Source organism: Saccoglossus kowalevskii, chromosome 9 (genome assembly GCF_978046115.1).
Source record: "Saccoglossus kowalevskii chromosome 9, keSacKowa6.1, whole genome shotgun sequence".
NCBI classification, from domain to species: Eukaryota; Metazoa; Hemichordata; class Enteropneusta; family Harrimaniidae; genus Saccoglossus; species Saccoglossus kowalevskii.
The window spans coordinates 31,589,514-31,602,379 of record NC_140649.1 but is presented as its reverse complement, the minus strand read 5'-3'; the positions used below and the strand labels follow the sequence as shown (position 1 = coordinate 31,602,379).

The following is a 12,866-nucleotide window of genomic DNA, read 5'->3' as shown; positions in this document are numbered from 1 at the left end:
AAAACACAAAATTATTAGTGGTCAAAAGAAATCCTGAGAAGATTCATATACATAAGTATGCGTGCGATCTGTGTGAAATGCAACATTATTTACTTGACCTAATAGACATGTGTTACTGATAACAATCCAGTGTCCAACATTGTTTGGTCTATTGAGTAGAGCAGGTGAAGAGGAATTTTACATTATTTTATATTAAAGGGGCATGATACTGAATAATCAATCTAACATTTTTTAAATGTGCTTCCAAACTTGTTCTAAAGTTGATGCAAAGGCCCAATTATTTAATTACCTCCCTCAGATCTCTGGATTTCAAGAGAACATCAGAATAATTTGTACTCACCATAATGTTTTATTTGTGTACATCCCTTTGAGAGTACATGAGTATAGGACACTTTATTGTTACCACCACTGGTAGTGTAGTTATGTTGAACTTCCATGCAATAACTGTGAATAAACAATATAAAATATTCATAAATAATGAATACTACTCAAACTACTCAATGGAACTTTACATTATTACCCCTGGTTACTTGGCTATATGAATCGGTCTGTAAATTGTCCTCTCTGGAGTGCATGCAGGCTGAGTTGGTAAAGGTGCCATACAGAGCTGCCTTAAAACATGAACAGTGAGTCCATTGTCCTAAAATGTACAAACCTGAAAAAGGATCACCCAAGATACAAAACCCATACAGCTGACAATTTTAAGGAGAAGTCGTAAATGTAAAGTTCATGTCGATGAACAATCGGTAATATGAATAGCATCTCTCGACTTTATGAACAGCAGAGCTAAAAGGATCATTCCAAGCTATGTATATCCTAACAACGTAGACTGATGGAATTTTCAAATCCTACAATTGTCAATGGCTAGCAGAACCTTGAAAAGTAGTTTTGATGATCAATAATTTGGATAATTGATGATACTCATATTACTCTGTCTCTTCTGTAAAATAGTAGACTTTTATGTTTAGACTTACTTTTCTACATTGGGATAATGTTCAGGAAGACGTGTTAACTGTAGAAAGTGAGTTGCAAAGAATGTGAATGCTTTAAGTGATAAGAGATGTTCACAGACTGCATAACAAATACTCAAACCTTCTTCGTTGCTAGTACCTACAAGGAGACCATAAGTAACTAAGTTATTATTGACAGAACTGGAAAATCTGCATGTAAAATACAATTCTCAAACACAGTTTGATTGTGCAAAAAAGACAACATTTTTAAGCATCAGTCAAGGGATAGGGATGCCACTAGCTTGCAATAATGTTATAATAATTGACCTCTGTAGGCATGCTTTCTTACCTCTTGCTAACTCATCTATGATAATTAATGATGTATCAGTAGCGTTCTGTACAATATAATTAACCTCCTTCATCTGAAAGATAAAAATAATATGAAATCAATGAAATCTGCTATCGTGCAATTTGAATTTAAGTTACAATGTAATCAAAACCAGGCATGTGAATATAAGGAGAGCGCTCACACAACAACGTAACCATGTTTAAGTACTGATATCAGCCAATTTTAAAGATCTGCTAAACATTGGTTGCGTATTTACATGCAAGCTTGTAAATACAAACAATTATCAAAATTATGAGTGCATGTTCAAAGTTAAATTTTTTTTGTGAAAATAAAGTACAATGTACTATAGTATTATTATTATTATTATTGTATTGTATGTGCAGTTTAATTGTATGTGTAGTTTAATTGTATGTGTAGTTTAATTGTATGTGTAGTTTAATTGTATTGTATGTGTAGTTTAATTGTATGTGTAGTTTAATTGTATGTGTAGTTTAATTGTATGTGTAGTTTAATTGTATTGTATGTGTAGTTTAATTGTATTGTATGTGTAGTTTAATTGTATGTGTAGTTTAATTGTATGTGTAGTTTAATTGTATTGTATGTGTAGTTTAATTGTATGTGTAGTTTAATTGTATGTGTAGTTTAATTGTATGTGTAGTTTAATTGTATGTGTAGTTTAATTGTATGTGTAGTTTAATTGTATTGTATGTGTAGTTTAATTGTATGTGTAGTTTAATTGTATGTGTAGTTTAATTGTATTGTATGTGTAGTTTAATTGTATGTGTAGTTTAATTGTATGTGTAGTTTAATTGTATGTGTAGTTTAATTGTATGTGTAGTTTAATTGTATGTGTAGTTTATTTGTATGTGTAGTTTATTTGTATGTGTAGTTTAATTGTATGTGTAGTTTATTTGTATGTGTAGTTTATTTGTATGTGTAGTTTAATTGTATGTGTAGTTTATTTGTATGTGTAGTTTATTTGTATGTGTAGTTTAATTGTATGTGTAGTTTATTTGTATGTGTAGTTTATTTGTATGTGTAGTTTATTTGTATGTGTAGTTTAATTGTAGTTTATTTTAAAAAGCTTTAATACAGCAATTACCAAAACTGAAATGTCAGATTTCGCTAAGGATGTAATAAAGCATTATTCTATTCTATTCTATTCTATTCTATTCTATTCTATTCTATTCTATTCTATTCTATAGTTACGACCATGATTCCTGTTTAGAAGGAATGTTTGTTTTGAGTTGCAAAATAGTGTAATATAGTATGCTTGATATAGAAGATGATCAACATTACAATACTTTTGACTTCTTTGTTCTCAGGGGACATTACCAGTATTTGTAAGAATGCATCCTTACCAGTGCAGTACCTAGATATTGCACCACCGCCAGTACACCACTAGATACAAATTCATGTATTATAAAATTTCAGGAAATACCCAATTTTGAAGTTCAAAGGCACAAGCATAAGCTGATTATGCAGTGTAACTCGTCTACCTGCAATAACTTGCCCAAAATATGCGTGTGCAGAAACTGATATACAGATAATCATTTTAATATGATTGGTCAGTACAAACTCTAGGTATAGTTGAATGTTGGTTAGGTACAGAAAGTTATTTAAAAGGAACATAAAAAAAAGAAACAAAATTATTAAATTCCTCAATTGTCGACGTTATGTAAGCCAGATAATGCACTAATGGTCATGCAATTGTTCAGATATTAAACTTTACTCCAGCGGGGTGTTGTTCAATATCTGAACGATTGCACTTCCACATTATTCTATACAAAGAATATGCACTGTCAATAGTACAACTTTAAAGTACACAGACAGACAGCTTAACTAATGGAATTATTAGCTTGAAATCAGATATCATTTCTTTTCTAAAACTTATCAAACTTTTGTCAATGTATGTTGTTGGACGATAGTTTTATACTGCTTGGTGAAATGGGGTTTAAACTAGGTCTCAAGAGATAACTAACATTTCTGATTCCAAACACAAGAGGGCGCTCCAAATTCATACAACTCACCTCCACCATGAATGTTGATGCATTGGATTCTATATCATCGTCAAAACCGATACGAGTAAAGAGCTGATCAATGATTCGAAATGATGCATACTGTGCTGGTACAAAAGATCCTAACTGAGCCATAATCTGCAGGAGAGCTACTTGCTTCAGATAAGTTGACTTACCACTCTACAAATAAAAAAGTTTTGAATCCATTGAACATCCCAAGTCAAATTGCAGGAAATGGGATAACCACAATTCCCAGAACATTTTGATACGTCTTTTTCATCAGTAATGGAAATTCACTGTGAACATCATTAGATTAGGTTTATAGCTTTAAAATCTAAAATGAATGCTTTTATCAAGTTTAGATTTACTTCAAATTCGATTTTTGTACATACCAAAATATAAAGGGGTCTAGTTTCACTGGATTCGTTGAAAAATACAATACATAAGATATAACATGTCACTGGAATAAAATACTAACATCTCACAGCACCCCCCTTCCACCCCCATTGTATTCAAGTTATTCATTCACTTTTGGTAATCTGATAGATCCGCAAATAAAATAGACAGTGAAGTAGAAAAAATGCTTTTTGTTTAATGTTCTACGACAAGATGTTTAGAGTAACCTCAAAAGACGATTCAACAATAAAGCTAGATTATGAGTAGATAGAATTAACTGACTTTATCATCCATATTGGTTAAAAGTTATTTTTTCATTAGAATCATTGGGATCATTATTATATAAAGTCACTGCTTATATAAATAAATATGTTTGATAATAATCGGCTGAATATTTTTAGAGATATCACGTCCAGCCTTATACGATGTCCACAGAAAAAAAATTATGAAATTGGTCCATGCATGTCATATGAGTGTGCACAGATGGATTCCAAATTTTAAGCCCCCTGCTAGACTAGGCTGATTATAGCAATTTAAAAGCAAAGGAATCACTCATATATTTGATGATATTTATTCACAGTACTCACCATATTGGGGCCAGTAATGATAATAAAATTACTATCTTCAGATGCATACTGAAAAAAAAAAAAAATATATTACCATAATTTGCAGAGGTTTCCCATCAACAAGACAGAATTATTACTCATCTACAACTGCATTCATAATAGAAATAACATAAACTCTAGCATTTATCACCGTACTCGACCACGTTAGCGCCCAGGGGCCTCAACTCAGAAAATCAAAATTTTTTAGGAGTGGGCACTTACCTGAGCACCCCCCTCGAAAAATAGTGCAAATGAAAATTTTGATTCATCATGTGGCAGATTGAGGGGGGTCTTTGAGAGAAAATCAAATTACGTAATTAGTTGCGTCGTCATTGATTTTTACAATGAAGAAACAAAAATGATCACAAAAAATATGCACATTTTATTACAATATTAATTACATACCACCAGAATTTACGAAATTAAAATGCCTGGACATGGTCGAGTACGGTATAACTGTATGTCATGCTTATCAAAATTGTTAAAGAGGAATGTTTCCAAAAAAGTGCTGAATGCAATCTTGATTAAAATTCAAACAAACTAGTATTTATGCCCAGAACCAGAAATTTTTAAGTAGCACCTCAGACCATGCAGAAGAGACTAGCAATACAGCTTTTCATTTAATAGGATGCCTGGCAAGATTGTTTCGGCCGAGACTTAACTTTTCATAAAAAAAGTTTGACAAATGCTATCAAAAGTCAAAATAACAAGGACCATTATAACTCTAAATTTGCTAGTTACGTATAAAGTGCAAAACATTAAAAATGCCATAACTCTTCAAAAAAATGAGCAGAAAACTTAAAGCAGAAGAATGAAAGTACGCTCGGAAATCTGTGGGTAGGCTTATGTCAATAAACTACCAGCATGGTCTGTAGTGGCACTAATCCTGCAGACTAAATCTCTTATTCACACCTACATAAAACAATAGCGATCGCTAGTCTGTTGTTTTAGTGGCCTAAGGATGAATTGAGATAAAATTTCATTTAATTTATCAACATGGTGCCTGAATCTCAAAATACTTATATGAATGACTTTTGAGTGAAACCCTAAAGTGATGCTTACAGTATTGTTTGGTACAGGTAACTCAATGGATATCTTCTCAAGTATTGGGTGCCTTCCTTGCTTGATAGCTAATGTATCAGTGAAGTCTGGTCGCACTAACATATGAGAATTGATAAAACAAGGAAATTACATTACATCAACTATGATGAGGTGTGAAAAAAACACTTGGTTGATAAGTAGATATGTGACACACCCGGTCTTGTAATTTACAGTAGCACACACTTCCAATTGTTGCCCTATGTAGGGCTACATTTTCAAGGTTTTAGAAAATGAGTTTGTCTTTAAAAAAATTAATCTTCCACATTGTACACCAATTGAGTAATATACAGAACACACAATTTTTTGAAAACAAACTACTTTTCCGTTTTCAGTTGAGAAATGTCATTTATGCAAACAATGGACTACCCATTGATGCCAAGGGAATACCAGCATTCCAAACTCGTAGCGCAGCCAGGTTGCTCAGTAAATTATTTAATATTTACTCCACTCACCATACTCTCCAAGAGTACATGCATGGGCAAATGATACCAACATATCCAGTACAGCAACACACTCAGTTAATTTATAAAGACAACCAATTTGACCTCTTATTTCACTCATCAGCTCATTAATAACTCTGAAAATATAAACAATTGTGTTTTACAATTAATCGACCACTTACAAGTTTCTGTCATATGTGATAAAACACACACTTGATCCTATCTGATACACATGCATCATATTTATCCTATTTCATAGCTACACAATTTGCTGTAAGACCATGTTGTGAAATTTGTGTTGTCACAAATATGTTTTGTAAATGCACTCACTTTGCTTCCCATATTTTTGACCATCCAATCAGAATTCCTCTTTTACTTCCACCAATCATGTCTTGCCCCTTATCTTTGTTTATCTTGCACACGCCATTTAGCGTCCCTTCATTGTTTATCCCCTTTGTCTTTTATTCATTCATTCATTACACCTTGCGTAGTTTACATTGATTTCGAAAAGAACTCCATCCTGCCCCCATTACAGGGTTCGACGGCCAACTGTATGGCCACCTCCCCACATTTCGGCCGTGGCAGTGTGTCCTTGACCCCAACTTTGACAGTGATCTGATCAAAGGGGCCCCTTGCCCAATTTTTATTTTAGGTACTTATTGTTTATATTTACAAGCCTTAATTTGACTTGTTTTCAATTTTGTAGTTGTTTAATAGATTGATTTTACAGAGTGGTTTATTTTACATGTATTTGTATTTATTATTTGTTTTTTCATTTATTTTATCTCAATAAATTGCTTGTTTTTTATCCCTTATCTTGGTTGTGATGTGCATTTACAAATAGTTATTGGATGCAGATACTAAAAGTTACAGCAAAAGATGTTATTTAACTATCTAATATGTTCTTGTATATTGTATACACTCCCTATGTAAACCAGCACAGGTAGATTTGGTGTACCAACACACTTAATCATTATAGCTAAGCCACGGTAGTTAGAACTTCATAATGTGAGAGCTAGCTCATATATTCAGGGTTGGATGTGTCTGGAAGAAAAGCTAGAGCATACTTACATGTTTGTCATCAGATAAATTTCATTCATGGACTCATTTATGCGATCTGGAAAAGAATTCATTGCAAGAATAGAATAGAATAGAATAAATGCTTTATTACATCTTAATGAAATCTGACATTTCAGTTTTGGTAATTGCTGTATTAAAGCTTATTTTAAAATAAACTACAATTAAACTACACATACAGTACAATAATAGATTTTAAATAAACTGAAATGTAGCACAAAAATACATTAATTGATTTTCACCTTTTCTTATTTTGTAGGTTTTCTGTATGTAATTTAATAACCCAAGTAGACATTGTTTGTCGGTTGTGTTTAAAATGTGTATAAATTTATCTTTGTTGTTGTAGTTTTTGAAATTTGGATTGGAGAATATACACTATACAATTCTTGTCTATTTTCTGTTTAGAGATCACACTCAGTGAATGGATTCCCTTCCTCAATTATAATGCACTCTTATCAGTAACAAAACACTTAATGATTACCAATGGTTGAGAGCCAAGCTCAAACTCTACCTGGGGTTTAACATTGAAAAGAGCTTAATCCTGAGTGAGTTTGCTATGGCTCCAATAGAGAGAGACCAGGGCCACTGGCTGAGATTCATTATAAAATAAGTGATTTTTTCACTGCAAGATCATGCACAATGCGTGAAAGACGTTGATTGAATGTCTGCCACAAGAGTTGAATGATTTGATTTTGCATTTGTATTTTTTTTATCTACATGTATAAGCTCAATGTCAAAATGCTGATGTTTCTAAGAGGAATATGGCGTTGAGATATTATAACAAACTACATCAAAATTGACCATCATCAAATGTGTATAGCAAATTATCAAGTGCGGAAATACTCAAACAAGTTTTGTGTTTGTCGAAAGAGGGTCTGGAGAGATAAGTGACAATCAATGGAGCTGTTGCAGGGCACCAAATTGAAAAAAGTCTTTGGTTCTTAGCAAGAGCTAAATACATGTAGTCAGATAAAATAATCAGTATTATTATACATCTGTCACTGTAACGCCATAAGTTACAGCATGCCGTAAATTTTGCATTATTTTACGGGGTATTTTCATCCTACCATATAAGGAAATGCGAATTCCAAATATGGAATGTTTATGCATGTAAGCGTCCTCTAATAATAAAAGCAAACATGGCTGCCACCAGGGTTTGACCGGACCCATACAAAAATCTTTGCTGATTCTGTTCTAAACTTTTTGGATTTCGGCATTCCCATGATGTATTCTTGGAAGGAAAAGATGTATAATAATAAGGTTATTACAAGGATACCTCAAAGTCTTCGTGCATACTTTGAGGTATCCTTGTAATAACCTCATAATATTGAACCCTTCCCCACCACCAAACAAAGAAAACTGCTTAAATTTAATCATGTCACTTACCATTCATTTTAATCTGTGAATTGAAGAAAATAGAAAATTAGTGACAAACCTACACCTAAATACCACATATCTCAAAGAAAAAGGTGAACCATGAGGAAGAAATTTCATACAATTGCAGAAAAAACGTGTGAATTGAAGTTGATGTGGTTAGTATGATGGTAGATTACAATTAAATACTTACCAAGTCTGGTGTTGTAAAATTGAGTGTGCTCTTGACCCTGACAACTTTAACAAATACAGGTGGCATATCAGCTGGTGAGACAGAGTTGTCTCGTCCAGCGTACATTTGAATAAAGAAGCCACGAGTACCATTGTAACTTATCTTCAGTGGTAAACTGTATTTTTCACTCAGTTGTTTCACCATTTCTAGCAAAGACAAATTATTTCACAATTTATTCACTTTTCAGAAGCATACAAACGGTTACAAGAAATTGTTGATGACTACACCGACAGACATGGTGACCACTACACTATTACAAGGTTATATCATTATATTATATCAAGAAAAATTGAAAGTGTGTTGAAGGTATGAAGTACCCATAGGGGTATGAAGTTCAAATAAATATTCAAATTAAGTAATTTGTATGTGCAATCAATTTGTATATTCAACCCTTAACACACATGTGGCTTATTCCAGAGTAAGTATGTAGTAAATACACATTGATTAGAACCCTAAAGTACCCAGGTCTGTAGATTGTGCAACCAATTTGTATACTCAATCCTAAACACACATGTGGCTTATTCCAGAGTAAGTATGTAGTAAATACACATTGATTAGAACCCTAAAGTACCCAGGTCTGTAGATTGTACAACCAATTTGTATATTCAACCTTAAACACACATGTGGCTTATTCCAGAGTAAGTATGTAGTAAATACACATTGATTAGAAACCTAAAGTACCCAGGTCTGTAGATTGTACAACCAATTTGTATATTCAACCTTAAACACACATGTGGCTTATTCCAGAGTAAGTATGTAGTAAATACACATTGATTAGAACCCTAAAGTACCCAGGTCTGTAGATTGTACAACCAATTTGTATATTCAACCTTAAACACACATGTGGCTTATTCCAGAGTAAGTATGTAGTAAATACACATTGATTAGAACCCTAAAGTACCCAGGTCTGTAGATTGTACAACCAATTTGTATATTCAATCCTAAACACACACGTGGCTTATTCCAGAGTAAGTATGTAGTAAATACACATTGATTAGAACCCTAAAGTACCCAGGTCTGTAGATTGTCAGGATATATGTACCAAATTTCATCAAAGTGGTTCTTGAGATATCAGTGCAACAGACATACATACATACAGACAGGCTAACTGCAAAGAATCATTGAGTCAACTAAAGATGCCAGAAAAGACAAAAATAAAAAAAGGCAGTATATCTATGAATGCATCTGCAGAACAGGACAACATTAAAGCATAGAATAGCGCCCTTACACAATCAAAATGGTGAGATAATTACTGAGCATGCAAAGACAGTACAACAATAAAACAGAGAAGAGCGCCCTCATATAATCTAAGGTCAAAGCAAAATGTGTTTCCATTTCATGAATTCGTTATGAAAATAAGTCATTGTTAATGACAAAGTCCCCGTTGGAATTAGGGGAAATGTTATTCCTGTAATTTGGACCAAACGCATAGTGGAGAGTGAATAATTGGCTGGTCTAGTATCAACAGAAATAAGATTTTTTTTGTATCCAAACTGAATTTCATTTGTCCAGGCTCAAGTACAGAAATATACTAGTATGGTCAAAAAGCAAGACTACAGGCAGTCAACCAACTTTATCTGATTGTAAAACTAATTGTCATGGACATGCATCCTAACATGTATAATTTGAAGAGCAAAAAAACTTGTCAACAATATACACTTTGAAAAAAAAAATGGCTGATTTTAAACATGAAACAAATCATTATGAACATGTACCTCAACATGTATAATGTTTGTATCAAATTTGACTAAAAACCGACAATTCCTGTCAAAGATACCACATTTTCCAAAAAACTAACTTTGGAACAAACTGATATGAACATGCGCATGCAAAATATGAATGAAAATGATGCAAAAGGCTTGGAAATATAGTAGTTTGGTCAAAAAGCACGGCAATCTTGGATTTGAGTATGAAAGAAACTGACTTGGACATGTACATGTATTCCAATATGTATGATGTATGTGCCAAATATGAATGGTCCCTGAGAAAGACTGCCAGTTGGCCAAATTTGATTTGATTTTAAAACAAATTGTCATGGACATGTAATCTGAAATGCACAATGTATATAATGAATTTGAATGAATATGAGAAACCATGTCCATGTTTTGGACCACAGGGTTCCGAAATATGACCCCGGACTTCGTTCAAAAGGGAACTCATAACCCAATAAACTAGTGAAGTTATCACAAAGTAGAGAAACCATATATGGTAATCATAAATTGTCAGGCCAAAAAGTTTCCATTATTTAAATATTTCAATGGGTTGAAGATCAACAACACAATATGTTCATAAACTGTTCAGCTCAGTAACAATCAGCTCCAGTTTGTATTTTCCAAAAACTAGTTTTATCTTAGATGAATTGATACAGATATATTTCAGAAGAAAATGCACAGCGCAGAACTAACCTAAATTTTACCCAATATTAAATCATAATAAACTTAAATTGAATTCAAACTGCAGTATTGTTTTGTTACCTTTGAAAGTTTACAAAATTTCTGTAAAATAAACATGTTTTTCATTTATACAGACAATGAAGTTGGACAGAATATACTTTATAACATCTTGGTACATTTGTATCTGTATATATATATATATTTGCAAGATATTTCTGCAGGACCAATTAACCCCCCCCCCCCAACCTTCTGTCACAAGCTCCGGGAACTTGAAACTTGACTATGAAAGGTGACATACACAACCCACCTGCTATATCATCGACTATCTCCGTATATGTTCGCCTAGCTACATCTAATAAACCTGTATCAGATAAAAATATATCTTTAAAAGCACATACATAGGGTGGAATTAAACCAACATGGTATTATTATATTAATACTATAAGTATTCAGACGAGCTAGTCTGAAAGTTCTACATAACAGTACAGCAAACAGTCAAATGTTGTACATACCTTACTTGACTGGCTTAGCACCAATGCTTGACTAAAGGCCCACCTCCCACTTTTAGGAGATAATTATTTTTTTGCAGTAAAATTTTACTTAACAACCATCCCTTCTGATAGGCCCCAAATCTGGTCTTGTTTTACTTTTCTGAATAATCAAATTACATCATTTATTTATGAGTAAATGACACTACAATAATGAGCTGTTAACAAACATGAAATACTGTTTCCACACTCAGTTTGCCTTTCAAAAGTTGTTTATCATGACTTTTTTTTTACTGAAATCAATGCCAACAGATCAAACTTCAACATTGATAATTGACTTCTGCAATGTGCCTACTAAGCACGAGGAAGAATATTTGTAGCTGAGTACCCTGGGTGCTAATTTGAATGAGTAAGGTATTTGACCAAAATGAATACAAATAATTCTGTTTACACTGGAGGAGAATTGTAACAACAACAGACCACCTCTTGTGAACTTTACCATTGATATTGGGCTTGACAGCAAAACATTTCTGTGTTCTCATGTTTAAGGCTCCTTTCTGGTATCTAGTGTCTGCATGGATGACTGTCTGCAACTTTTCTAACATCGCACCAAATCTGTCATCACCTAGACACTGCAAATAAACAGAAGAAAATGAACCCCAAATTATTCAATGGATATACACTTCACTTGTGTAATGATCACCACTACATGTATATGTCCTTCTGAACTGCATGTTGACCCATGTGATTCAAACGGGCAGAACTTAAAATGAAGAGGGGCGTCATCTGACCATGCACTAGAATTCAGTCCGAAGCGATATATAACAAATGCTTAATCGCAAGACTCATAGGTAGACACTTAAGATTTGTAAACAGTGACACAATATGGTCGCCTGTTGCATGTGTGACAACTCCCCTGCTTAAATTTATTTTTTAATTTGAGTTGAAGATCAACAACATAATGTGCGACTGTTCAGCTCACTAACAATCAGCGACAGTAGCGTATACACAGTGACAATTCCCCCACTTTGAATTAAATTTTGGGAATTTGTTAGGCTACACCATCAACCAAATGAAAGTGAAAATACTTGAAATGAATGTTTTCTTACATGCATGCCGTTGAGTGGAAACCCCGGAAAACACTAAACCAGTTGAAAAACACTAAACCTATTGAAAAAGACTAAACCTGTTGTGAAATCAGCTGCCGTCGTGGGTTCTGTTTCATGTTTTCGCTTTCTTTTAATCAAATATTCACTGGACGATTATGGTACACCCATAATACACCCTTTACCTCGGGTTTAGTGTTTTTATTGTCAGGTTTAGTGTTTTTCGACAGGTTTAGTGTTTTTCGACAGGTTTAGTGTTTTCCGGGGTTTCCACTCAACGCATGCATGCCTAGTATGCAATTAGCTTATGACAAATTGGAAAAATTTATTTTTTACT

The 12,866-nt window shown here is 33.3% G+C and overlaps 1 protein-coding gene and 1 long non-coding RNA gene across 3 annotated transcripts in view; one reads left to right on the top strand and one right to left on the bottom strand.

Moving 5' to 3' along the window:
- Positions 1–12,866, top strand: part of LOC102802515 (uncharacterized) — a 494,330-nt gene that overhangs the window by 18,390 nt on the left and 463,074 nt on the right. The window lies entirely within an intron of this gene.
- The window catches only part of LOC102802394 (mutS protein homolog 4-like), a 32,379-nt gene that overhangs the window by 675 nt on the left and 18,838 nt on the right, over positions 1–12,866 (bottom strand). Inside the window, exons 14-24 of the mRNA XM_085503534.1 lie at positions 11,923–12,055; positions 11,243–11,296; positions 8,576–8,688; positions 6,931–6,962; positions 5,872–5,996; positions 5,381–5,475; positions 4,301–4,348; positions 3,330–3,497; positions 1,300–1,372; positions 975–1,110; positions 341–444 (exon numbers count right to left, since the gene is read on the bottom strand). Of these exons, the coding sequence (XP_085359660.1) occupies positions 341–444; positions 975–1,110; positions 1,300–1,372; positions 3,330–3,497; positions 4,301–4,348; positions 5,381–5,475; positions 5,872–5,996; positions 6,931–6,962; positions 8,576–8,688; positions 11,243–11,296; positions 11,923–12,055 (1,081 nt within the window). The remainder of the gene's footprint in view (positions 1–340; positions 445–974; positions 1,111–1,299; positions 1,373–3,329; positions 3,498–4,300; positions 4,349–5,380; positions 5,476–5,871; positions 5,997–6,930; positions 6,963–8,575; positions 8,689–11,242; positions 11,297–11,922; positions 12,056–12,866) is intronic.